This window comes from Cololabis saira, chromosome 10, assembly GCF_033807715.1.
Source record: "Cololabis saira isolate AMF1-May2022 chromosome 10, fColSai1.1, whole genome shotgun sequence".
Taxonomy (NCBI): domain Eukaryota; kingdom Metazoa; phylum Chordata; class Actinopteri; order Beloniformes; family Belonidae; genus Cololabis; species Cololabis saira.
Window position 1 is genome coordinate 20,954,566 of NC_084596.1, and position 28,000 is coordinate 20,982,565.

Here is a 28,000-nt window from a genome sequence, read left to right on the forward strand (position 1 = left end):
TGCTACTCATCATTCACCTTTATTATCAAACCATCAGTCCAGACACAAAAAAACAACTATAGAACTTCTCTCATGAACATGAAAAACAAAAATAAAACGACTTGAAACTTGTGGATTTCACAAAAAGTCTGTAGAACAGAAACGCATAAAAACAATCATCTGTCTCCGGTAGTAATGACTATTGATTTTTATTGACATACTGAATCTGTGATCTAAATGTTTTTGTTCATGTTTATAAGAAAACTGAATCACAATAGGTGAAGTCATTAGGAGATGCCCCCTCTGCCCATGGATCCTCCTCTTCCTCCTCGAGAGAAAGTTCCTAAAATATGTAAAGAATCAATTTAGAAATAATGAATGAGTTGATCAATTTTGCACCACATTAATATCCATGTTGATCCATCGCTACACTGCTTTAATTCTGTCGGACAGCTTTAGTTTCTTACCTCTGCGAAGTAACCTCGGACCTCTGGATCCTCTACCAGAGAGGCTGCTGATCAGCGGCTGACTCGTCACGGCGCGGCGCTGGGTTACACTGCTCGTGTCTGCAAGAGGATAGGGAGACACAACCAGGGTGAGGAAGAGGACTGTACTGATCCGGCTGCAAGACAAATTGGCTTAAAAGAAAACGCTCCCCATTTCAATACATATCTTTTGGGGGAAAAAAAATAAAAAGCCATGTGAGCATGACTAGTTTCAAACTGGAGACCTCCAGGGTTGTCCACTGAGTAATAACGCTGGTGATGTGCAGTCACCTCCTTTTTATCTGCTACAAACTTGTGCAACCGGAGCTCAATCTCACAGAAGCAGCTGGTTTTCTTAAGGTGGTTATGTTGGGTTAGTCATCACTGCACATTATATCATACGACACAATCGCCTTTATCACCACAATCTTAAAGATGGGATCAATAATTACTCTCATTTGTTTCATCAATATTTTCAAAGCTCAAACTGTCAGGTTAAATCAGTTTCTGTGCATTACAAAAAATAAATAAAACTAATGTTTTATACACTTGTGTCAGTACACCTTATCGGCCCGTATTAGCACATCCAGTAAAAAAGCTCAGACTACAGCAAACTAACCTGAAAAACACTGGACGAGTGATGTTATTCAGAAAAACTAATATTTCCCCAGCCAGAGAGATGTAATGTTTTGGTACACTTCACTAAACCCAGTTTAGACTAGGTAACCAGTAAAAACTACCTGGGTCTTGGCTGGTTGACGGCAGCACTGCATCATCACTTTGCTGTCCTGCTGACTCCATGTCTGCTTGGCTCTCTAGCGAAGACTCGGGACTGAAAAATACATAAATAAAACGTGTAGTTAGAGGAGCCTGCAACTTCCAGCCTCCACATGCTGCTGCTCATCTTTCTCTCGTTAACGTCCAACAGATGTACCTAATAAAAGTAGTAGATGAGTGCATGAAGCCAAATTTAAACATTAGCTATTAAGTGAAAGAAAAGGATAACAGGAAGCTTGTAAAACAAAAACAAAACAGCTGGGTAATGTCTGATTACTTGAGTTAACAATAACAAATTTAATACTAAAAACACTTTTTGGTGTCCAAATTAACGACACATTCATGGTCTTGCTTTTTAACCATGTGGAAGTCAAAGCACGTCAGTCCAGACAGGTGTGAATAACCGGTAAAGACGTAGCTAGGAACTCACGTAGATGAGGGCTGACGTAAGATTCTTATAGACGAATCCGGCGAAACCCGGAAGTCGAGCGGGCCGCCATTACTGCGGTGGCGGCTCCGCTCCTCCGCTCCAGCCCATAGACATATATACGTATGGATCTATTACTCCGCTCCCTGCCGGGCTCTCTTAATGTATTTGTATCATCGGAAAACTCCTGTCCCGTCACGTGCATTTGTTTTGATAGTGAATGAAGACGGGACGGACTGTCAAAACCACTTTTCTGTTTCACCAAGTGAACAGACGGAACGCAAAAAAAAGATGTTAAACTGCTGGAAAGGAACTGGAATTTACCTGGATACCTTAAACAAGGAAGCCAGGGAGCGGTATATGGAGAAAATAATGATTATTAACGGTTTGATCCATATGAAATCACTACTAGTGGAGCTCCGATGAGGATTTACTGCCGCAGTTCTGCACAACCCACGTCTTACTACCTTGTTTAGTGTTTGACAGCTGCTTTGGTAAATGTTTGTCTCGCCATGTGTTTCAATAAATTAGTATAATAGTACAACATACAGTACATCTTTTTTATTACTCTTACTTCTCTTTTCTTTTTTTTTATGCTGAAGAGGCTCCGAGACGAGCAATATTCTTGTTTTCCTCGTGAGATTATTTTTTTCTTCTGCAGCTACAAATAGAGTTAATATTTTTTCCTCAACAAACTAGTTTTATCTGCAGATTGGGGTTATGTATGTATGTATTCTGTATCATCCGGAGCTGAGATAGTTCTGCCCTTCAATTAGAGACCTGTAATTGCGTTTTTTTTCGTCATCGGACGCCAGGCGATCAATAAAATATTATTGGATACCTAAAATTAAACAAAACATACACAGGTAATATTTAATTGTGCAGACATGCCTCGTAAGGAGAGGAGGTGGAGAGAGCTATATTACAGTGTTTAATCATACACTCCCTTATCTCCCTATTCCTCTATTCTTTCCTGCTTATCGCTCAAACAAATCATTATTTATAAATTAACATCAGCATTAATTTAAGATACCTTCATTATTTATGGAAGGCCACTGTCTAACATCATCAATCCAGCTATAATGATGCTGTAGAGCGTCAGGTTACAATAACAGCGCTGCGGTGGCAGATTGACACCTGCCACCGCAGCAATGGCGCCGCCGCAAGATGGCGGCGCACACAAACCGGTCGCCGGATTCGTCTATAATATGATGACCTTGAACCAAAATGATATGGTTTCATATGATTTTGAATACAAGATTCATTCATTCAAATTACTAAAACTGTATTTATTGAAGTGTTCATGCTTGCTAATGATTGATTGATTAATAATTAATCAAGTGGGTTTGATTAGCAGCGTTTTGCTGCTTGCCATCTTTGTACTGGCCCCATCACATGGTGTTTGATTGCTGTGAGAAGAATCAACTCAACTTTGCAACTTAAGAAACTATCAAAATACATAAATAAATCACCCCTGATTGAGAAAGTGACTTGAATGACTCACCCGTCCCCTTCTGGCTCCATGAAGACTTCATCGCCGTCATCTGCAGCAGTGGCCATACCTGTGGAAGCAGTTACCATGGGAACCGACTGGGAGGCTTGATTGTCACCGCTGTCTGAAGGCAGGGACTCTGTGAAAACTGTCACTGACAAGGAGATGAAGCACACATTCATTACCAAACTGTTGTGTTTTAGGGTTCTGCTTGAAGGTTTGTGTGTTTGCACCGTCTAACCTGGAGCAGCCACTTGTAAAGGTGTGGTAGGGACACTCCTTCCGCCTCCATCTTCATCGTGAGCAGCAAGGAAAAGAGGCGACTCATACATGCCCAGACCTAAAGAAACATTATTAACTGAAAGTTAAAATAATATAACAGGTATATAGTGTAAGTTGTATAAGTTTGTTTCTCCGCGATGTACCTCCTTGAGAAGCCAACTGTCCGAGATCAGAGTGTGAGGCTGATGTCTGAGAAAGCAGGTCTTCTGGAGGCCCAAACCTGAACCTGGTGGACAGACCTGCTACCTGAGGAGAGCTGAAGAAACAGAAGAAAGGCATGATAAAGACTCCTCCCAACCAGAATTAAGCCCACTTACCGTATTGTCCCGATTATAAGACGTTTGAAGAAAGACTTTTTGAACACCAAATAAAATTTTTATACAGAAAATAATCACAGTACATCCGAAACAAATGATTTTAACAATATATTCGAGAGAAAAAGCACGTTATTTTAAATATTTGAAATCATTATCTTGAAGTTTGCATCATAACTTCTCCTCAGCTGCCGGTTAACCTGCCGAACTTCCACCCTCTTTTCTCCAGATTGTCGCTACCTTTCTCCACTTTCTGTTATCTCTTCTCTTATTTTCTTCTCTTTTCTTTCTTATACTATTTTTTTAGTGCTGGCCAACGATTAAAATTTTGAATCTTAATTAATCCATGATTTATGTAATTAACTATGCGATTAATTTATTCACACATTTTGTGCTGTTCTAAATTACCTTAAGGTATTTTTTATGTTTTTAATACTGTTAACAACTTGAGAAAGGGCAAATATGCTGCTTTATGCCAATGTTTATTCAACTTTCCACAAAAGACGACGAGCGCCAGAAATGTTGCAGCTTTTTTTTTTTTTTAAATCTCATGCGTTAAAAAAATTGTCGCCGTTAAGAGGACGTGAAGTTAACGCATCGTTAACGCGTTAAGTTGGACAGCACTACTATTTTTTTATTTTTCTTCTTCGTGACAGGAGTTAGCTTTGGCCTGGGGAGTTAAGTTCAACATTCGCTTTAAAGATATCTGGCGCCATCTAGCGTTGTGAATGGGTATAACATCTAGACCCCGAATGTAAGACAACGCCCACTTTTTCAGTCTTATTTCAATGCAAAAAACACTGTCTTATATTCGGGCCAATACGGTATTTATAATGTGACATTCAAAGATTTCAGCGTGTGCGCCACAAGCAGGATGTCTGCATCTTACTGTATAGCCTCAGCGAAGCCATCTGTGCGGTGCGGGACCACCAGCGTGGGAGTACTGGGAACCATTCTGTCGTCATCATCAAAGAAAGGCTGCTGAAACAAATATGCTGCCATTTAATACTTGGTACCAACAGTGAAGACTTATAAACCTACTTAACTAATTATAAAACATGCAACAGAGTAGATATCCAACTCAAACATGTCTTACCATAGTAGCTATTCCTGGGGTCAGTTGAGGTCCACGTCCTGACGACGGCCGGCGCAGCTGAGAGGACTGTCTCTGATAAACAACCACATGTCACCACGGTCAGAGATGTACACTCACTCCCAGAGAGCGCACGTTAAAGCTCTGCTAGCAATGACTAAAATGCAGCTTAGAAAAGTGGCTGTTTGCTGTGCAGCAGCAGTACCAGCTAAAATTTAACAGAATAAAATATATTTTTTGCTAGGTCAATAAGCTGCGACACAGATTTCATATTCATCCTTTTCCAGACGATATTTGACACTTTGTTGATACGTGAGGTAACGCCTCTCCAACCTGTGCATGTGGGGGTCCCAGTTCAGAAGCTGCAGGTTGGATGTACAGCCGAGGCGGGGGGCCATGTGCTGGCCGACGGGTGTGGGGCAGCCGGGGCGCGAGGGAGGATGAGGAAGGCGACTGCGCGGAGGAGGAGGTTGGAGGCTGATGTATGGGCTCTCTGGTGGCTTCAGACTCAGACGTGACACCACTGCTTGGTTCTCCTGAAAGATAAGTTCAAATCCCTTTAACTAACTCAAGAGGAGGGACTCACATAATCTGTCTGCTGCCTTGAGTTGGAACTTACCCCTGTGCATTGGTTCAGAGGCCCGCTGAGACCCTGAGGTCACACCACACACGGCCTCCTCAGTGCTGGCGGCTTCTGACGGTCCCTCGTCTTCTCTTTCATCTTCAGCTTCCCTACTTTCATCAATACTCTCCTCCCCGCTCCTCATCCCACTGACAGTGGCATCATTGTCCTGATCACTTTCCTCCTGTTCCTCCTTACATTGAGGCACAGAAGATAGAAGGTTACTACCTGAAGACAGGTAATAAAATCACTTGGTAAAACAAGAAAATACCTGCTCTTCTCCAACTTCGTCTTCAGCATCCTGTTTCTGATCCCCCTCTTTGCTCTCGCGGCTCTCGCTGTCTGTGTCGATCACAATTACGTCCCGAATTAATGCAGAACACTGGGAACCCTGATCGGAGGGGACGGACTGGGAAATGCCCTCTTCTTCAACGACTTCAGTCAAGACTGGGAAGCCTTCCTCTGGGAACTCCTACAGAGAAGACAACAAACCACAATACATCTGAACAGGTCTGCAATTTACTGTAGCTTTAGCACCATGCAGGACTTCAATGAATAAATGGATGAATGAATTGATTATCATGACATTTAAAGGGGACCTATTATGGCATCTAAAACCTATTTTAAACAGCCTTGAATGTCTTAAAAACAAGCTTTATTGTTTTTGCTAAATAAATTAGAAATTCAGCCTCTGAGCCATGTCTTTATCATCCCATTCTCTAACCTCATTATCTATGCAGGATTCTGAGTGGGCGGGGCTATGATAATGAGGCACTGTGCTGATTGGCTGCCTGAATGACGCGATATGCCTCTACGAAAAGCGGGCGTGGTTTCACGCATTGGAGGCCAACCTATGTAAATCGCGTCCGTCGTTACGTAACGACGGGAGCAGAATCTGAACGGCTCGTAGAAGCCACATCAGACTGGATGGATCATCCGGGCGGCTGTTCAGACACTGCAGAATTTGGTTGTTTTCCTCTTTCTCTGAGTTGGCAGGCTGAGGGGAGACCACTTTATATATGTTAAAGCAAGAAAACGTGTTTTTCATAATAGGTCCCCTTTTAAGTTGAGCCAGTGTCTGCCTTTTTCCTCAATATTAAAATATGCATCATTACAAGTCTGATCCTACACTTATGGATTAAACTTAAACTTCTTTGCAAACTTCACAAAAACATTATTCATGCGAGGCGTGCTGGAGGTGCTGAAGTGTAGTAAAAATCACAGTGAGCCACTGAAATGCATACTGGGTACTTTCACTGGTAACTCACCTGACTGTCGTCTGGAGAATTCTGTTGTTCTTCCTCGTCCCTCAACTCTCCTTCCATCTCCTCATCACTTCCCATCTGTAACAGACCAATTATACACATATAAAAACACAAAACTGAAGACGGAGTCAGAACTGGGAACTTCAGCATTTCAAACAGTCATTCAGAGACTTAAAAATCCAACTTTTCTTGTTCCAAATGGAGCAAATTCGACTCATCTGGAGCCATATAGGTGGAACAAAATCAATTTTGTGCTTCTAGTTTATCTCCTGCTACTGCTGCTGGCTACAACGATGTCATACAAATCATTCAAATCTTCCACTGTCCATAGATGGTGCAGTAAAACTTCATCAGCTGATGTGACGTTACATCTCTTGATATCAGCTCTTCTCAAATTCATGGGAAACGTCCACCTCATAAGTGAGATGTATTCGTCCCATTATCCAACCCAAGTTCCAAGATGTGACGCTTTTTCAATTTAAGTAGGACAATTATTTTAAAGAGAAAGTAGAGAAAAAGTAATTCAGATTTATATAAAAAGTCAGGATTGACAAACAGTTGTTTTAGCTGTTGGACCTGGGATTACGGTGTATTTACCTGGAGTGCTATTGCTGGTTTAAGTCGTAGTTTTTTAGAGATTGGAGGCGTGTGGGAACTCTCTGGCCTGCTTTCCTCTTCCTCATCCTCTCTGGTTCGTTTTGAGGCTGCTGCAGTTACACACAAACACAGAGGGTCATATATGCATTTATCAACCGTGGGTAAAGCAGGACATGAAAGGCATTTTTCTTTCCTAATTTATGTGTATTTTTTGACTGCGGTGAGTTTCTGGGTTTGTCAGCTGGTGCGAAGCCCAGTACTCACTTGCTCCAATCAGATTGGACGACGTGGACGGTCGTTCTGCCTCCATGCTGGATCCTGCATCCTGACTGGCTGCCTGCTGCTGAGTGGGCTGGACAAACGCCGTGGCCTGCGTGCTGGTTGGTTGATTCATGGAGGTGGGAGCATTTACCAGAGAGCTTGTAGAGTGTACAGAGGCTCCTGCACTTATTAGCGCTGCAGAGAGAAATGCATTTTATTCTGACACGTCACACATGAATTGAACAATTTGGCAAACATCAACTAAACAAAGGTCGCTGATTATTCATAAAATATTTACTTTCAAGTGTAATATGCTCTTGTGCTTAAATCAACTTTTACTTTTTAAGTTTCTTTGATCTTACCCTCTTGATTTTCAGTCTGAGTAGTTGGCATAACAGTGGCTGTCGGTGTTGGGACAGGGACCGTTGCTGGGGTAACCATTGGTCGGATGCTGGCACGAGGTGTGGCCTTGCTACCAGTGGAGGGGCTTGGCTTGTTGCTAGGAGACGGAGTACTTGGGGTGGGCCGAATGTTGGCAGTGGGAGGCTCAGGGAGGCTGGAGCTGACAAGCGAGGAAGTGGAAAATCATTAGAGCAGACATCTTATTAAGTCTTATTAAGACCTGAAGAAACCGTTTTATTTCTGGGGCAGTTTTCATCCGCATGCAGATGCCTGCTGTGTCTAAGAACAAAACTTGTACTAGCTCTATTACAGTCTGGTTCTGAAGACTTCAATGTGTTAGCTGGATTTATTCTACTTATGAAAGAAAAAAAATCCATCTTACAGTGACTGAGAAAAGTCCGGTGTTTGTGCATGAACATGCTTTCAATAACTACCTTCCTCTGTCTTGAGCCGGACTCTTCAAAGAAATTTGTCGCTGGTCTGAAGATCTCACTGGATCACTCGCCTGTTGCAATCACACGACGGAAGCAAATTAGTATATTAAGAACAATTTTTTGTGAATATTTAATTATTTACAATCCTATTTAAACAGTTGCAAAGACAAATGCAGTTTTTTCTGAAGATACTTGGAAAATGAAGTAAAATATTCCAGAAAATTTTGTTTTTTGGACAAAAACAGTGTTAATATTTCTGAAGAAATAAATGTGTTAAAACATAAAATTCTATAACATGCAGAGAAAAAATATTTTAAGTGTTGTATATTTCAGTGAAACCCTAACCCTTAAGAATGTATACATTCTGTCAAACTTTAAATTTAGAAAAGTACATAGCCAGAACGAATACAATAAAATATAAATTTTAATCAAAGAAACACCAAATATTTGAAAAATAAATAAAATATTGGTGCACCGATGAAAGTTAGATGCAGTGATGTGGCGTAGATGCTCATTTCACAAATAAATGATGACAAAATGATCAGAAATCTTTTCCAACTCTAACATGATTCCAATTTCACCACAAATCATTTTGGCTTCATTCAAATCCTTTGCTTTTGTTCACATTTATGACCTTAATATGATGCTATACGTTTCTATGACCAGCGGCTTCAGACTAAACTTGTCTCGTACCTTGGCTCCACTCTGGTCCTGAGGTTCCTCTCTGGTGTCAGAGTGCGTCTGGCTCTCTCTCATTTCTCTCAGCTCTAAGTTCATCCGGAGCATTCGTCCTTCATACTGAGACTTGAGGGCGTTCATCCTCCCCTCCAGCTCCTCTTTACTCTGTTTCAGCTCCTCGTTTTCTTTACTGAGCTGCTCCTTAGCATCTACATGACAACGTGCAGGTAACTCGTTCAATACAATACGTTCGGCAGACAAACTAATTTCCTTCACTGTGCAAGTTAATGGACTCACTGTTCACTTGACTGATTTTAAGTTTGGCTCCAAGGATGGCCTTCCTCGTTTTCTCCTCTTTCTCACCCATCTGCTGTTTTAGCTGCTCCTCCCTGCTCTTGGTCTCAGACATCTGCAAATAAATAAAAGTACAAACATTAATTTTGACATTTTAAATGTAAACACAAAGACTTTCATTACCAGTTGAGAAAAGCCAGAGAAAGATTTAGTTCATCAAACAAGTGCCAGCTCATCATGTAGGTAGATTTTAACCTGGTACCTCTTGTCTGAGTTGCGTCAGCTCATCTTGCAGCGCCTGGTTAGCATCAGTAGCAGTGTTAGCGTCGCTGGCCTGGGTCGACTGGGAACTCTGGTTCTGGTTTGACTGTGTGACTTGGGAAGTTTCCTGAGCCTGTTTAGCTTCAGTTAGCTGCTCCTGCAAACCCTTGATGTCTCCTTCACGCTCAGCAACAGTCTGACAAAAGCATAAACAGAACATTTATAAAAAAGAAAGGATGTGACAAATATGTAAAACAAATGGTAAAAATAGCCCCGGATATAGTAGGAGGAAGAGATGAGGTCAAATTACCAGACAGTAATTCTATGATATCTGGCAACCTTTCTTAACCTATATAGGTGAGATTGCAGGGGTGTGACACTGACTCTTATATTGTATAATTTACTTACTTGTTATCTGTAATGTTTATTTTTATTTATTTGTATGTTTTTATTTATTTATTTATTTTTTTAACTTTATTGTCTTTATTTTTATCTCTGAATGATACAATAATTTAGTTGTAGGGATGGGGCTCCGTGGGAGCAAGACATGTGGGGGTTATAGGTGTTTATCATATTTACTATGTTAATTCTAATTCTCTTGTATGTAATTATTCTGTGAAATTTGAAAAAAAATATAAAAAAATATAAAAAGACCTTTGGAAAAAAGAATTACCAGTCAGCAAATGTTTACGTGTCTTATTATTAGTCAAACACTCACACACTATTAACAGAGTAAAATAACTGAAACCTGTCCAAACCTTCTGCAAGCTGTCGAGTTGGCCTTGAAGTTCAGTCATCTGTTTGAAATTAGGAAAGTAAAAAGAGTAATTGAGTTATAAAAAAGATAGATAAATCTGGGAAGAAAACAAAAAAACAAAGCTGGCTGTGAGGCTCCTTACTTTGCCCTCTGCTTGGCTCAGAGCAGACTTGAGACCGTTCACCTCCTGGCTGTGGCTCTGCTGGCTGGCCTGGCTCGACTGCTGGATCTCTTTCTGTTTGCTGAGGTTCTGCTGAAGCGCTTCTTTAGCCTGCTGGAGCTCCCTCTGGACCTGCTGAACCTGGCTCTGGCGGGCTTGGGCTTGAGACTGGGCGGATTTTAACTGGTTCTGTAGCTTTAATGGCACAAGGATGATGAGCTGGTAAATCATATTTGGCTCTGGAGACGTTCATGTCCATCACAAATCACTACTAAATAGTAGACCATAATCAGAAAAGAACATAAACCAGGTATTCTGTTGACAACAAAGGTGAAAATATTACCTGTTGGGCCTGGTTCTTGGTTTGTTGAAGTTCTTTCTGACTCTGAGTCAACTGGTTCTGATTCTGCTGAATTTGAGTCTGGCTCTGAGACAACTGGGACTGGACCTGGAGGTAAGTATATAAAAAAAAAAAAAAAAAAAAAAAAAAAAAAAAAAACACGGAGTAGGTGTTTAGAAAGCATTAACCTGTAACCTCATTTACAGTACCAAGAAAACTATAAATGTTTTTGTCGAAGCACGTAAGACTTGTCCTGCAAGCTGCTCGACCTTCTGTTCTAGCCCACTCATTTATGAGCACATTCATATTATTAGAACTCATAATTATTTCTCACTATACTGATTTAAAAAGCAGCATGGGGTGTAAAAAGTAGGCGAGAAACACAAAGTGACACATCAGATACTGTTTATATAAAAAGGTCAACACCGCAAAAGACGAGAAGTCGAAATTATCAGCAGAAGTGTTAGATGAACACGAGCTACCAGATTATTAAAATACATTATTTTACTCAATATAGAGTGCCCTCAATGGGAACCAATAAATGAGTTGAATGTGAAGTAATGTTAATAGCCACTTTAATAGCCACCTCCTATAAAACAGCGGCTGCTCCAGCCTCATCACTCTCTACCATCAGTTTAAAGCCCCCGACACAGTTCCGCAGCAGTTTGATGCTCTGAACCAAATCATCCGTGAACCTACCAGACTCATCCCCAAATCTCCTTCATCCTACATTTTGATTGACCTCATTCTCAATAACACCTCAACTCTATATCAGGTGTCTTCAGGTGCCTGAGTGACCATTGTGTCGCTGCATGTACATGTTCTAGCAGCGTGATTAAACAACCATCAATGATTGTGATCAAGCGCTCTTTGAAAAACCTTGTGATAAAGGGCTTTCCTTCATGACGTTGCTGTAGTGAACTAGGGTCGAATAAACTCTATCCCCACCTAAGTTGACGCTTGGTCTTATTTAAGAATATGTTTAAGCTCAATTATAGATAATCTAATCTCTCTGAAAAAAGAAAAAAAACTTGGCAACCGTTTTAGACCCTGGTTCTCTCCTGAGATGGTAGAGGTCATTCATCAGGAGAACGGCCTTTGGAAGAAAGCTTGTTCCTCTCAACAGCAGCTGACTGGCTGCTTTCAGGCAATGCAGAAATAGGACAACTCAGGCGATCAGGACTGCCATAATCTGCCACTTCTAAGAGAAACGTACTACCTGTGGATCAGATGTAAGGACGTTCAGGAAAACAGCTGTATAGGACTCAATCCGTTTTGCTGCAAACTTCAACTCACACTTCTGACACTTTATAGCAAAATATCCATCAGATTGTTATTGACTGTTGTTCCTGTCATTCATTTATTGTATCCATATTCCCAAACTTAGATCATGCTTTTAATCATCTGTCACTGTTTTGTGTATTTACTGATTTTTTTATTTGTGGCATTTTTTTTGTACTTCTGTTGGTGCGTCTTTTTCAGGTCCTGTTTGCAAATGACAATTTGTTCTCAAACATTTTCCTGGTAAAAGAAAGGTTGAAACAACACAAATAAATGCTAAAAGATAAGTGAATATGCATCACATCTCTCATTTTGTTTCTTTCGCTGTCTTGTAACACACAGTCGATGGCAGATTTGCTCCAGATTTTTGCCTTGTACCTGCGTCAGCTGGTTTTGGATCTCCTGGAGCTTCTTCTTGGTCTGCTGGTTTTCCTTCTGGGCTTCCTCCACCTCCTGCTGGGACTTCTGGCCCTAATCAAATAAAATCAGGTTACGGACTAACTCCTGCTTCAGTTTACAACAACAGACAAACTTCTACACTCCAGACCAATTACAGCCTGTTGCTTACGCTGTCCTGCAGCCATTTTATTAGCGTTCATAATTGTTGACATGACGTCATGGAGAAAATGCCAGTTGGAAAATATCTTCTCCCACTGCTATGTTAAAATTCTCAGACAGCACGTAAATAAAATTAAATACTCCAAGAATTATACTTTTATACGCCATTTATATGATACAATTATAGTTAACAGGAACTGCCGTATGCACCTGTATGTATTTCAGGTCAGTCAACAGTGGAAAAAAACAAAAAAACAAGTTGTGGTCGGGTAAGTCAGCTCAAGACAAAAACCTTTTCAGTAGTCTAGAAACGGTCACTAGTTTCACTAGTTAATCAGCTTACCTCCTCCAGTTTTTTCTGCGTTTCCTCTCTCAGTGTTTTCAGCTCCTCTTGAGTCTTCTTTAGCTCCTCCTGGGCGTTACTGAGCTCCTGCTGGGCCTCCTGGCTCGGAGCTGCCTCGCCTCCTACTTTGGCGGCTGTTTCACTGACCAGCTAAAATGAAAACAAAAACCATGAACACTTACTGCAGTTTTCATCAATACTCAATGCATCCAAACTGTTTCCATAATGCCGGTCAAACCTTGTCATGCTGGACTTTGAGCTCGTCATACTGAGTCTTGTAGCGTCTTCCAATCTTCTTCACCTGAGTGATGGTCTTGTTCTTCTCCACAATGTCATTGTTTTTTTTTTCCAGGTCTTTTTTTACAGCATCCCTTTCTGATGTCAAGCGGTTCACGGAGTCTTTGTGGCCTTGCAGCTGGGACTGGGCTATATTATTGCTTGCATTGGATCTGATTCACACATAAGAAGATCTATCGTTAGGTTTTAGACATCATAAAACTCAAACACGCACAGAAAAAAGAAAAATAAATTATGATGCATTCCCTGCTTGTGTGTATATGGCCCTTTTTTATACCTGGGGCTATTTCAAAAAGGAGGTGCAGCAAATTCTCTCGTTCAATCAATTTCTAAACCGTGTCCTCAAAAATCTTATGAAATTTAAATTTTAGGGGAAAAAAATGTTTAAAAATAAATGTATTGGGGCTTCCCAATCTATTCGCATAGTCTATAAACAGGCTGGAGTTAAGCCTCTCTTTTCTTGGGTTTAAGTTACCTCACTATCTGGAATTTGAGTGTTTTACCTGGCCAGTTCAGCCTTCAGCTTAGCCATCTCTTCAGCCAGCTGTGTGATGCGTTTCTGCTGAGCCTCTCTCTCAGCGTTCAGTTTCTGTTTCTCTTCAACATTGCCATCTTTGTGTTGGTTCACCATTTGCTGTGAAAATATACAAATTTAAATAAGATCCCAACCTCCTATTAACCTGTATGAATAAAAACATCCGTCCAAAAAGTGATGTTATAGAATATTAAACCCTAAATATTAAAGTGTAAAATACGTGTTGTGGTAAACAGCTGAAATGACAAAAACAATATGTCAATGTGCAAAGTTTTCACGATGTAATTGGTTTTCACAGTATTACTGTCCTAGATACCTGTGTTTTGGCCTTCAGTCTTTTGAGGTCTTCCTCCAAAAGTCTCTTATCAGCCTGCAGGGAGCCATTTTTCTCGGACAGTATAGATAGCGAGTTATGCAGTGGGGCAATGTCTGACTGGAGCTTTGTCACCTTGTATAAAAAGAGCCATGTGTTCAGGTTAAAACATTTGTCAGATGTGAAATATACAACACAGAGCTTCGTCAATCTGTTTGAGTGAAGGCAATCAGACAAAAGGAAGCGACCAACAGATGAAAGCATGAGACAGTATGAACAAATGCTTGGATCTTACTTTAGCCTGAGCCTGTTGCAGCTCCTGCTCCAGTTTATCCTTGTCTATTTTCAGCATCCTGTTGGTTTCTTGGAGAGCACCGATACTCTCCATCCTCTTCAGCTGCTCCTGCTGCTGCGCCAGGGTCTTTGTTGTCATCTGAGAGAAGGGGAGGAGACCAAACGTTTAGACCAATCATAAATAACATAACTATCGTACAGTAGAATAGAATAACACTTTGTCCTTGTACACAGGCCAATGTGATTAGGTGCTCTCCTTAAAACAGGAATATTTCATTACTAAATATAAAATAATCCTAGAACATATCACAGTGGTATTATGTGTAAACAACACATGAGCAGTAAAAAGGCTATGAATGACATGTAAATATTACTGAGTGCACAGAGAGTGAGTTTTATTTTTATTACCACTTATTTGAAGCAGTTTTTGAGTCAGAGTTGGCATTTGTTTATGGAATAAATGGCCAAAGAGAAGCGAAAAAGGCAATAACTAATGTCCAATATCTCCACCACTGCCTCAAAACTAGAGTGGGAAAGTAATTCAGGCCTTTCAGGCAAAATACGTGAAAGTTAGATATCAAGGTGGAAATGTCCCGTCTTCCATCCGCCCGTTCGTCTCATACCTGCATCTTCTCCCTTTCAGCATTCAGAGCTTCCTGTAGCTCCTTTATTTCTCTGTCTTGATGTTGAACTCGCTGCTTGTAGCGAAGAGCTTCTCCATCAGACGCCTCATGTCGAGCCACAGCAATCTCCTTCTCCCGTCGCACAAACCTACACAACAAATCAAAACACACCAAATATGACCTTAATCTGAAGGCATGACATTGACATCTGCAAATGTCCTTTTAAATAAGGCTTTTCTGTTTCCTGTCAATGATTACAGTGAGTTGTCACAAGTGGTAATGTAGAATCGCTTGGTGTTGGAGGTGTCTTAACCTGAGGATTTCCAGTATTTGTTCAGTAGTTTTTCCCTCTTCATTTAATGACAGGTCAAGATGCTGCTGCTGCTGTTGCGGTTGGCGACTCTTAGTGGCCATTTCATCCATCTGTTGGTGCAGGAGAGCATTCTGCTTTCCGAGCTCTTCACAGCGACGGCTCTGATTGGACAAGTCCTCCTAAAGATGAGTTAAAGTAATGAGTCAGAAATCGTAGGTGCTGAATCCATGTGACAATTCATGTCTTAAAGAAGATGTGTGTACAACTACAACTTTTAAAATGACGGGCAGTGCAGTCAGCCGTTGCGCTCTCATACCTTCAGTTTTTTTTCCAGCGTGTTCCAGGATGCTGTTTTTTCCTGAAGGAGTGACATAGTCTTCTTCAGTTCATCTTCCAACTCCCTCTTGTGTTGCATTTCTTGTTGAGAACTCTTCTTCAGCTGCTGCAGAGCTTCGACATCAGCAGCATGAAGCATCAGCTCACGCTCATACTTAGCTTGTGCTTCACCTGCAAGTTTAGTCTGAGAGAAGAGTAGAGCGGTTTAATAACTAGTTGTATGACTTTAGGCAAGAAAAATCCATGCAAAGGTATTTTCACACATATACTGTAGTCTGAAGTACTTTCTTGTTATCAAATACATGTAATAATAAAACTAAAAAGTTACGTTAAGGAAACAGATTCATACATTATGCTTTCTGCATCATGTCCTTCCTTTGAGATGCTCTAAACAAATGGTGAGGTTCATGCGTGAACAGCACCGTAGAAAATATCTGGATATAAGCAGTTTGTTCATCTGCAGTGTTCATGCGTGAAAATAACTTAAGACATAACCTGGACCATTAACAAATGTGCTTGTGTGTTAGTGAACCTGTAGGAGGCTGTCCTGCGTGGCCTTTTGCTCCTGTGTGACAGCAGCAGCTGCCCTCTCCACCGCCTCCTGCTGCTCAGCCTGGCTCGACTTCAGACTGCGCTGCAGCTCCAACACCTGGAAACCGGTAAAAGGGAAAATTACTACAAACAGGTAGTTGACAAGCAATTTAAACAGGTTTAACCTTGCAGCGATACAGTTCTCCAATCTTATTGATTGTACAACTTCTAAAAACATGAATGAAATTTACTGTTGTGTCAAAAATGTTTTAAAATCGGTATCAAATCAATGAAATGCCAAAGCGTTGCACTACTCCAGGTCTTAGCATCTTGACGCCCAGCCATCATAATCATAAAAACCAGAGATTTCCTGAGTCGAACAGTTTAATCAATCAGACCGGATCTGTTAACGCAAAACCAACTGAATACCATATTTAGTAAAAGTTTAGCAACTTTTTTTTGCCATCTTGGTTGGCCAAACTCTTTCTGCTATCAGTCTTAAGGAATCTGTTACTTCTCATCTTTCTTGCTCAGCAGTTGGGAAGAGTGTTTAAAAGATTAAGGAAGAAGCACCGATTGCCATGTTCTTTTTATTAAAATGAAAAATGTCACAGGAGGCAGTACACTTACCCGTTTCTCCACCACATCTACAGCCTTCCTTCTCTCCTCTTGCTCCTGCTCCTTCATTTTCTCCAACTCTAAAATACTCTTCTCCAGCAGTTTCTGCACATTGTCTGCCTCCTTCAGTCGGACCTCAAGAGGGGAGCGTGACTACACAATGGAGACAGATAAATAGGCATATGTCTAGACAGCCGTGTTTGACTTATGGAGCCTACAGAGGAAAAAAGAAGCAAGCAATACCTCTTTCTCCTTTTTCAGACTGTCCTCCAGAGTCAGCACCACAGAACGGTACTGTTCTACTGTAGCGTTGGCAATCTTCAGCTGCTCTGCTAATTGAGACTTCTGTTCTTCAGCACTTTGCAAAAGACTTTTCACCTCTGAGAGTTCCTGGTCTGCCTGGTTGGACTGCTGAGAAGCTGCTGGTACCGGAGACCGCACTGTATGCAGAGAAACGCAGTTTAGAGGCGAATATTACTTCATCAGCTTCACAGATCTTTTAAAAGTACAGACAGATGGTGAGGTTGTAATGTCCGGCCAAAGACACCGCTGTTCACCTCTCAGTGGTGCTCTAAGGCCTGCAGCTCTGGTAGCTGGAGCGGTTGTGTTGCCTGAGGTGGCAACAGCCTCAGAGGAGGAAGCAGAAGCCAGCTGGGTTTTCAGCATGGCCACCTGCTGCTCAGAGCTACGCAGTAGCTCCCTGGTCTTCTGCTGAAGCGTGTTTTGGGTCTCCAGCTGCTTCTTTGCTTCCAACAGTTGAGCCTAATGAGGAGGATGAGGAACCAGGAGAGAAAAGGCAATTACAAAAGAATATAACTGAGACTGGAATATTATTCAAAACACATATACTGATACCCTGAGTTTTATTATTCATAGATGATTCACTATATAAAAACACAAAAAATACTTGTCGTACATCCATGTTGCGTCCTAGGGTATGTCTCTGTGCAACTTCCTGGTCCATCTTGGTCTTCATTGAAGAAAGTTCTGCCTCCAGTTGCTCTATTCTCGTGTTAAGTCGTTGGCGAGTCTCTGTCTCTGTACGCTCCATGGTCAACTGAGCAAATATGACAAGGACATGAATCATGAATGATCATGAGATTTAAAAAAATCTTTTAATTTTAACAAGGAAATAAGTACATTCCACGTGATTTGACTGATACTGATGTTTAATCGAACAGTAAAATAATTGTTACTGAGCATGAAAAAAGAAGAATGCTGAGCCCTTAATACACAAAGCTGGGCATCTGCTGTTGGGAGTGACTGAATTATTTATTGATTATGGCAATGGAAAAATTTTCTCCCAAGATTATGAGAGGATTCAGCAAACACTGGCCAAGCAGCAGCAGCTTGTTCAAGGTGGTCAGAGTACATAAAGCTACTTCTGGGGAGCAGTGGGAGCACGGCAAAGCAGGCATTCTGGGTAATGTGTCACGTCTCTTAGAACCCTATTGGTGTGATACCTGTATAGACTTGAGGTTGGTGAGCAACAGGTTCTGGTTACGATGTTCGGCCAGCATCGCTTCCTTCTCGCGGCTGAGTCGAGACTCCACTTGTCTTAACATATTCTTTTCTTTACCCAAGTTCTCCACACGCACCTGCGAAATAAGAGTAAAAATCAAAACAAAAAAAGGGTTTATTGGGAAAATGAAATAGGTAAAATGTAGAGGGGACTGGAAGTCGGTGACAAAGATATCTGTTCACAGATCAAGCAAATTATAACTATCAATAAACAACAACAGATACCTGATTTATTCATCATAGTGCATTAAGTGACCAAATCTAACAATAATTTCAGGATGCCTTCTGTAACACCTCATAGCGTCTATCAGCTCAACCTAACTGTCCACCACTGTATCTTAATCCCTTTCTTCACCTCTTCCAGTGCCAGTTTTTCATTTGTCTGTCTGAGGTCCTGGCTCATCGTGAGGATAATGTGCTCGTGTCGTTGGGCTGTCGCAGCCATTTTTTGGTTTCTCTCCTGTAAGGCGGTGATCTCTCTGCGGTAGGCCGATACAGTTTCCTGGAGAATCTCATACCTGATGCACATACACAATAAAATAATAGAAATCTTAAAGTTGAATGCAGAAAAGTTGCAACTGGATTTTTTTCCCCCTTTACTTTAACGAACCTCTTGCTGCTGAACTCCAGTTGAGAGTTTAACTTGGCTCGACTGCAGCGGAGTTCAGTCAGCTGCTTCTGCAGCCGGTCGTTTGTTTCATTCAGCATCTTGTCATTCTCTGCTTTCTCTTTCTTGTACAGAATGAAGGAATCATTGAGCTGGAAATGCATAGATAGGCATAGATTGTTACTTCCCTTTTGCCATTTTTTTTTTAATTACATCAAACTGAGGAGGATTTAATTGTGTAGACATTGGTTCATACCTGTTTTAATGCTGCTTTTGTCTGGGCAGTCTGTGACTCTGCAGCTGCAGCTCTCTGAGGAGTTGAGCGAGTAGCTGGGTGGGGAGAGGAGTCTCCACCTGCAGACAAACATGAAAACGTGTTCACCTCTGGTTCACCAACGTTCACCACTGAAGTCCCACATCAGCATGTTGGCGGCACCTTGAGGGGGCAGGCTGAGGCCGGTGCTCTGAGTGAGCAGAGCTTTGTACATGTCCCTCTGCCTGGCGCTGGAGTCTGCCAGCTGTTTCTGCTGGTTCTTCTGCTCCGTCAGCTGCTCCACCTCCTTCTTAAGTTTATCCACTAGAGACTCCAGTTCTGTTATGCTAGAAATAATCAGTGGAAAAGAGGTTGTTTTTATTTTTGCAAATGCATTTTGTAAAAACTTCAACTATTAAAGTGTTGATAAAGATCATCGTTCCAAATAAAAATGCCCAACTGTGAATTGAGTGAACTATTGTCCTATTTTACAAAAAAATCAATCAATCAATAACTATAAGTGTGTGTGTGCGTGTTAACCAAAGAGTTTACATCACTTGCTACAAGAGCGTTTAACGGCAACTCTCATGTTGTTTGTTAGAACATTTTTAATGTATTTCTTAAATATTACCGTGCTGATGTTACAGTGGTCTGCTGCCTGTCCTTCTCCTCCTCCAGCTCCCTCAATCTTCCCATCAGGCTTTGGTTTTGGCTCTGGAGATCTGCCACACTGCGGAAGGAAAACTGGTGCGGGCTGACGACCTCGGAGGTGCTGGATATGTCCGCGGAGCTGCCGTCGTCCTTCGTCACCTGGTTGCCTCTGGCTTCCTCCAGCTCCACCAGAAGAGCACACAACTAGACCAGGGACACATTGACAAGTCAAAGTATCTGCATCATGAGGTTAATGATATTTATCAACCTCTCGGATATTCAACAAAAAGAATCGACCACACCAATTAAACAGCATAACAATAAACTAATCAACCAAAACAGACTTTAAGACGGTTTTAAAAGGTCAAAGTGAAAATTGATCTACACTTGGAAACGAAGATTAATTTATCTGTATTAGCGTGTATGACTCAGGTGTGAAAGGCATACCTGTGCAGACGTATCCTCCAGCTGTCTCTCTGTCCTCAGCTTGTCTCTCTCCATGACATCACAGCACTGCTTGGCCTCCTCCTTCTCCTTCTGCAAACTATAGATCTCCTGATGGCAAAATTGTACAGCAAAAACTACCGTATTACAAATTGTTACCTATCGCCAATAAGTGAATCAATGTATTATGAGAAGTAACAACGCACACTCCGAGCTTGTTCCAGTTTGTTGCACAGGGATGCCATGGACCTGTGCATGCTCTCATACTCCTCTCTCTGGCGCTTGAGGACAGGAGCCTTGGACTCCACCTCGTGGACAATCTCATCAAGGACCTTGCTAACTCTGCCGGTCTCATGCTTTTCAAGCTGCAGCTGCGTCTGACACTCGGCATACGCGTTATACAGCTAAACACAAAGACAGAGATGGGAGAATCATCACGACCTATAATAAGTACAGGTCTACTTGAGCAGACGTTTAAATCATGAGCCAAATTCAAATTTCATTTTCAGAAGTAACAAAATCTTGCAATTTTCTTCACTGAATCTAAAACAGCTAAGATAATAATCTAAGAATATTCAATGGTTTTTATTTTTAAATACAATCAATTAGGTCAAAATAATTAATGATTCCTAGTTAAGTACTTTTTGCTTGGATAACTGATCTACTTGTACGGGTTTATGGTAAATCCCACAGAACTCACATCAAAGAACTTCATCCCAGGTTTGACGATGGCGGCGATGGCAGCCGCTGACGGACACAAGGAGTCCAACTGTTCCTCAGTCAACAAAGGTTTGCCTGATGCACAAAACACAAACAAATGAAACAAGGTGCCAGGGGGTTCATTGCTCCAAATATTTTTCAGATAGAAAAATATGTTTTAAAGAAAACATCAAGTACATAAAATGTGCACGCTCTTACAGCATTGTTTGCCTGCAGCCTTCATTGTAGCATTTTCCAGCTCCTTCTCCATTTTCTTGATTTTCTCCTTGAGTTCTGCCTCAAGTCGCACCTTCAGCTCTTCACCCTCTGACATCTTCTTCTCGAGAGCCTTATTGGCTGCAAATACACAAGATCGATCACTTACAGGTTGTCAGTGATGCTCAGAATTAAAAAGGATATGTTTAAAATTACAAATAAATAAATTGTGGCATTTTCCTCATTAAGACTTGTTTGTTAAGATTATTCACCGATAATTAGAGAAAAATTAAGATTTAAAGAGTCACCATGATTTTTTCCTGTTAAAATATCAGTTTCAAATTTATGTGAAAAAGTATTTGACTATTTTTGGGAGATGGGGTTTAGCTCTTCGTGGCCTCCTGTCCCTACAAACAGAAAAAATTATCTGAAGTAATTTGGGACTCGTCTGACGACAACTGTATATCACTTTTATGGCAATATGTCACATTAACAATAAAATATATAGCTCAGAGCTCCCATAGACATTATACTAGAGGCAATTACGGCTGCATTTATACTGAAGGGTTTAATTGCGAATTCTGATTTATTGCCTACATTCATTTTTTTAACTAAGTATTCAAATCCAAATCCATTGTTTTAGGATTACAGATCTAGGGAGGGAGAAATTAAGTTGCAACACTAAAACGATGGTTTAATAGCTAACAATAATAATGGGGACAGGCCAATTTCTGTTTTAATCTCAACGATGATATGTGCTCCTCCTGAAAACCTCCTCTTTTAACAACCAAGGTGAACTTTCTCTCAACGTTTTCAAAGGCAGTTGAAAATGTGACTCCTACCTTCTCCCGAGTCTTTAACCAGCTTGCTGAACTCCTCTACTGCTCGGCCCAGTTCTTGGTTCTTAGCTTCCATATCAGTTGCTGCCCCCTACAAGAAGGTAAAACTCTTACTTCCCGGACACATGCATCTCAAACAGGACAAAAATATGTTAATATAAAGCCTCTCATCAATAATGCCTCCATTTATAGATAAATCATTATTATACGAGTTTTACAGCAATCCTGACCTTATAAAGTGAAGACAATTTGATGTGGGCGTTGAGCTCGTTGCGGTATTTTTCCTCCATGGCACTCAGCTCATCTTTTGCCTGCAGGGGAAAAGACACAATTTACAGAATGAGCAGAAACACACAAAAAATGTGTACAAATGACTACTGTCAAGCAGTTTAAAAAAAGTCTATTGTAATCAATAGTGACTTAGGAAAGATTTTGAAATGAAAATATGCTTAATACAAACAGACTGTTACCACCCAAGCCTGTCTTTAAGGTTACATTGTGGGAAAACCATAAGTTAGATGTGCATGAAGGTAATTTTTAACAGTTATTCTGTAGCTCACTTAATAATGAAACAGGAAAGAAATTAGCCGACAATGCACTGTTGGTACTTTGTCCAATGATTTACTTTTTAGAACCTCGATAAGACAATTTGACTTCATGCCGAAGTTTCCTCCCTTTTTTTTCCCCCAGTCGGAAGACTGCAATTCCAATTTTCCATTTGTTTTCAAACACAAACCACAAGATGAAATTTTTTTTTTTTTTTTTTTAAACTGGAGCAACAGGGAAGCCTCAAGTTCATCAACTTCAAATTTCATAAACAAATTCAGACCTTGTTTTGGGTCATCTTTTAACCATAAACTAGCATTTACATGACTTCAGCTTTGCCATCTACTGTGCAGAATTTCAAGAACCTGATCCTTCAAGACTTACAGTATTGCGAGTAAAAGACCAATCAGCACCAACTGTCTCAGCTAAACTGCAGACAACATAATTGTGAAATAATTTTGGTGTGAGCGCTCATTAGGGGAGGGACTGTACGCTCTAGAAATAAGATATAATAAAAGGAAAAACGTTTCTAATTGCTGTATCTAAGTTTGTCTTTTGACGGGATCATTAACTGAAGACGATGTTTTTTTACCTGCTTGAGTTTGTTGTTGAGGTCTTCAGCTCTTTTATTCTGGCTCTCACTGGTTTCCCTCAGAAGAGGGAGCTGACTTTCCAGCCTGGTCACCTTCAGGAGAGAAAGATTTTTGGACTTAAGGGCTTCAGACAGAACAGAAACTTGTCCTCAGAGCAGTACTAACCGCTAATATAAATGCGGACAGGTTTAAGGAAAAAAGAAACAAAAAGAAAAGAAACCAAAGTAACTGAACTTTTGGGGAGAGTCATCTTGTGTCTAAGGTCGCACTGTTCTTAGACACAAGTCATTGGACTTGTGATACTTGCATATCACTTTACACCACTATGTCAAACATCAACAGCACTGAACCAAACTCAGATCTACAGCTGACATCATGGGAGGGTTGATAAAGAAGATAAAACAAGAGAGCGACCAAGCAAGAGACTGAACAAATCTTACACTGTCATAAAAGGGTATCAACCTCTGTGCCTGTAGAAGGACTTTTTGTTCTTTTGTGGCATTTGAAATTCACAACCAAAGATATTATCAAAGATAAGAGTCAAATTCATATATGTGTATTCTTCATCCAAACAGCTCCTGTGTTACCTGCTCATTGCTGCTCTTCAGACTGCCCTGCAGGTCCAGGATCTCTTTGCCCTTATCTCTATTGGTAGTCAGTAGTTCTTCAGTTTTGGTCTTCAGTTCTGCAGTTAACCACTCGATTTTCTGTTCCAGCAGCTCTTTCTCCTGCTCCATGCGTTTCTCCCGATGCTAAAACAGCCAATAAAATTGACATGCATTTCTAGATAATCACAAAGTTTCTGGGGTAGAAAACTGTTTTTCAGGGTGCTTTGTCATCATATTTACAGCTGAAATGAAATAGTGAAATCTCATGTGTACCTGAACAGAAGTAGCAGATGACTGTATTTCATCCACTTTCAACTGCAGCTCCATCTTGACTTTACTGGTGTCTGTTAGGTTCTCATTTAGTCGCTTTACAGTCTCTGTAAAAGCAAAATAAAGCATTCTGCTGCAACTATAAAATACCCAACAACAACAAAAAGAAAAACTAACATGCAGTACTAACAAACTGTATCCATATGTGCAAATTGGGAATATATACTTGGCAGTATGAATCTTCTCTCTTACCCGTCAGGTTCTCCACCTCCTGTGTTCTCTTCTCCAGCATTCTCTCCAACTCTCTCCTCTCTGCCTCAATCTCATACTTGGCCTTTGTTTGCTACAGATGCACAAACACACACACGGATACACTCTGTAAAGTACTCTAACATTAATGATCCTCAACAACATAACAGCAAACTGAAAAAAATACATGCACTAATACATATGTATAGCTATATATTTAGACTTTAGATGTTTCTGAGAGAAGTACATTGGCTTTTTAGTTGATGTAAGTGATTACAAAGAATCCTTCTGGGTGATCAGTAACAATAACAGCCATCTCTGAAGTCTATGTTTACCTGTTGAGGTGGCTTTTCTTCGTTGCCGTTGCTGTCATTCTCGATTCCTTTCAGAGAGCTCAGCTCTTCATCTGCACAGAGAGAAGGTTTAAAAAACAATCCTCAAGCCAAGGAAAGAGAACAGAAAAAAACGCAAGATGGACCTATTTAATGGCACTTCAACCATTACTATCACTATTAAAGTAAAATAAAGGAACAAAATAACAGAACAATAATATACTGGGATTCTTCTTTGTGCAGCATGAGAATATGTTCAGATTACAAAATATAAATACTGAATTCCAAATGCAGCACTTTATATTCTCTTTTATTACGTTTATTCCAGCTGCGATTCTATTGAGCATTTCTTTTTTAATTGCTGTATTTTTTTTTTTTTGACTAATGCAAGTAAGATCCAAGTCACAACAGAAATATTATGAATATTTTCCAATACATATAATGAATATTTTTGTTGGACATGCATAATAAAGCTCCAAAAGTAAAGGCTGCCACCACAGCCATCATTTTTGACAAAGGAAAGGAAGCCGAAAGGAAAACAAAGGAAACAAAAAAGAACAAATTCCAATATTGAACCAAAATACTAATAACAGCAGTTATTAACAATCACAATATAAATGGAATTGACTCCCAAAATTTGATAGAAGTGAATCGGGAGATAAGTGCATCATCTGAGCCCTATGTACATAATGTTAAAAGATTACATTTTAGATGCCTTTTACTTTATAAACATCCTGTGCATATTTACAGGCAATGTACTCATAATCACCTCAAACCTATGAATCTATGATAACTGCAAGAAATGTATATGCTGCATCATGCTTAAATCTAGCAAAAATCAATTAATTTACAAAGAAAATAAAAAGAAGCAACATGTAGTGTGTTAGTGGAGGGAATGTGTGACAACTCACTGAGTTTTTTATTTTCCTCTTTCAGGGTCTGTAGCTCTCTTCTGGCAGTTAGAATTTGCTCCTGACTCTCAGCCAGCCTCTTCTCAATATCAAAGTACTGCTGCTCTGTAGGGGCACAACATTCAACAGAAAATGCATGAATACTCACTTTTGCCCAATAAAAGAGATTGAGACAGCACCAGGTCACAGTTAGCAGTAGTTAACCGCTCAGAAAGTAGTTTGTCCGAAATGGCACCATACTGTGCAAGCGATGCAAATTATCATAGCGGGTTTGATTTTAGTAAATATTCAATACACATAAAGATCAAGAAAAATAAATAAAAATATATCAGAACTGAACATGGGAACAATCTACACTGACACTCTACATCAATGCACATTATTAGGCCTGTGTTGAAAAAAAATCGATTTCCCAATTCTAAATCGATTCTCATATTAATTCCTAAAAATCGATTCATATGTCTAAAGATCGATTTTTATTATTTATTTATGTATATTTTTTCATCATTACATTACAACTTTTGGTAAATTTTTTGTTTATCCCCAATAAAGGAATGTTTTGTTGGACACGAGAATAACTGGTGCCATGTTTTTGCCTTTAAATATGTTTAAAGGTATGAAAACATTAAAGGTTATAATTGCATAAATTGTCTATATTTCATTACCTTATATACTGTCTTGGGGTTACATTTGCGAAAAAATGCTAAAAACCAAATGCTCAAAAATTAAAAACCAAAATAGATCGAAAATGGAACAAATAAAAATGGAATGTGGGAAAAAATAAAACCGATTTCATCCGTCTCTGTTTCCTCCCTGGATCTGTTTGGTAATTCTGACCCACATGATGTTTCTGAAAGCAGTTCTATCAGCATTCTGGGAGCTGGTTGGTCCTTACAGCATCATTAGCTGCTAATACTTGCTGTTTAATCTCAATATAATACTAGTAGTAATATTTTGCATAACTACAGTCATATAATTCATGCAACAGCTCAAAAAACAGTTTTAATAACACTAACCCAAATCAATATCGGAATCGGATCGAATCAAATCTTGATAATCGATTCTGAATCTTAAGAATCGGAATGGAATCAAATCGATTCTTGACATTTGAATCGATCCCCAGCCCTACACATTATATGTCAGAGTTTATCTGTTTGTTGATACTAATCTGCTTTTTGGGCATCTATGTAGCTGCTGAATACTTTTAATTTCCCTCGGGAATCATAATGGACATGATTTATTTGTTTTAAGTCAGTAGAAATTGGCAGTCATTAAAAAAGGAGGTGTAGTTGTCCAGTAGGAGGACTTCAACTCAAAGCTGTTTTCTCTTATATGGATATACAGGACTGTCTCAGAAAATTAGAATATTGTGATAAAGTTCTTTATTTTCTGTAATGCAATTAAAAAAAACAAAAATGTCATACATTCTGGATTCATTACAAATCAACTGAAATATTGCAAGCCTTTTATTATTTTAATATTGCTGATTATGGTTTACAGATTAAGATTAAGATTCCCAGAATATTCTAATTTTTTGAGATAGGATATTTGAGTTTTCTTAAGCTGTAAGCCATGATCAGCAATATTAAAATAATAAAAGGCTTGCAATATTTCAGTTGATTTGTAATGAATCCAGAATGTATGACATTTTTGTTTTTGTAATTGCATTACAGAAAATCACAATATTCTAATTTTCTGAGTTGGAGAAACTGTCATTCAAACTTCAGCACAACATTTTACTAGTTTAACAGCTTACACATAGATATAATTCCAGTTTCTAAAAGACGGCTGTGATATATTAGGGATCTTTTCCTTATTTCGAAACTGGTGCAACACTTTGTTGGGTAGTTTGTTAGGTAAAACATGATGTTTCACGCATGTTGCCAGAGCTAGCGTTAGCTCAGCTTAACAGGCAGCATCGCCCGATGACAAAGACCGCAGTTCTGACACATTGAAACACTTTTATTCATTGCCGAATTTACAAAAACCCACAAACAGAACCAAACCAGTGCACATGTAAGTTATGTGTGGTGTGTTTGAGCTCCTACCGCTGTCCGCCTTGAGCCGCTCATGCTGCGTCCGCAGCGCCTCGTTAGCGCTCTGCAGCTCCGACACGAACTTCTCGAGCTTGTTTTGGACGCCTTTCGGGAGTTTATTCAACTCCGTCCGCTCCAGAGCCTGCAGCAAAACGGCTGCCATCTCCCCTTATCCCACCGGCAAATTCAAGACAAACTAGGACATTAAACTCTGTGCCACAATCTTGAACCGTATTCTTTCTGCCCGCAAAAACTCGAGGAGC

The 28,000-nt window shown here is 40.1% G+C and overlaps 1 protein-coding gene across 4 annotated transcripts; it reads right to left on the minus strand.

Annotated features, from left to right (window-relative positions):
• On the minus strand, positions 1-27,996 carry LOC133452580 (nucleoprotein TPR-like). Of its 4 annotated transcripts, none has more exons than XM_061731987.1 (55): positions 27,750-27,996; positions 25,702-25,806; positions 24,794-24,864; positions 24,462-24,552; positions 24,213-24,316; positions 23,919-24,083; positions 23,331-23,423; positions 22,423-22,503; positions 22,196-22,283; positions 21,357-21,494; positions 21,139-21,233; positions 20,645-20,842; positions 20,442-20,549; positions 19,975-20,198; positions 19,527-19,690; positions 19,347-19,444; positions 19,094-19,242; positions 18,839-19,001; positions 18,426-18,560; positions 17,879-18,019; positions 17,520-17,724; positions 17,206-17,402; positions 16,975-17,115; positions 16,346-16,462; positions 15,794-15,997; positions 15,478-15,656; positions 15,165-15,312; positions 14,543-14,680; positions 14,251-14,382; positions 13,903-14,033; positions 13,341-13,551; positions 13,103-13,252; positions 12,580-12,672; positions 10,924-11,028; positions 10,563-10,775; positions 10,422-10,460; positions 9,665-9,859; positions 9,406-9,517; positions 9,124-9,317; positions 8,431-8,501; positions 7,957-8,156; positions 7,598-7,789; positions 7,334-7,440; positions 6,740-6,814; positions 5,743-5,943; positions 5,469-5,664; positions 5,183-5,385; positions 4,853-4,924; positions 4,646-4,737; positions 3,586-3,698; positions 3,402-3,500; positions 3,173-3,314; positions 1,205-1,296; positions 447-545; positions 1-322 (listed from the first exon to the last, which is right to left on the minus strand). In XM_061731987.1, the coding sequence occupies exons 1-55, from the start codon at positions 27,898-27,900 to the stop codon at positions 267-269; spliced, it is 7,476 nt and encodes a 2,491-aa protein (XP_061587971.1). In that variant the 5' UTR covers positions 27,901-27,996; the 3' UTR covers positions 1-266. The 4 variants fall into 4 exon arrangements, with proteins under 4 accessions (XP_061587971.1, XP_061587970.1, XP_061587969.1 ...); XM_061731986.1 differs by having other exon boundaries at positions 4,646-4,734; positions 7,334-7,443; XM_061731985.1 differs by having other exon boundaries at positions 7,334-7,443.
• Between the last annotated feature and the right edge of the window lie 4 nt (positions 27,997-28,000).

What these genes read in the sequence shown, in the direction of transcription:
- LOC133452580 (XM_061731985.1), bottom strand. Translation starts at nt 27,900, where the DNA reads ATGGCAGCCGTTTTGCTGCAGGCTCTGGAGCGGACGGAGTTGAATAAA. An exon ending in CCCTAGGACGCAACATGGAT is followed by an intron (nt 17,725 to 17,878) that starts GTACGACAAGTA and finishes CCTCCTCATTAG; the next exon opens with GCTCAACTGTTGGAAGCAAA. An exon ending in TTTACAAGTGGCTGCTCCAG is followed by an intron (nt 3,315 to 3,401) that starts GTTAGACGGTGC and finishes TCTCCTTGTCAG; the next exon opens with TGACAGTTTTCACAGAGTCC.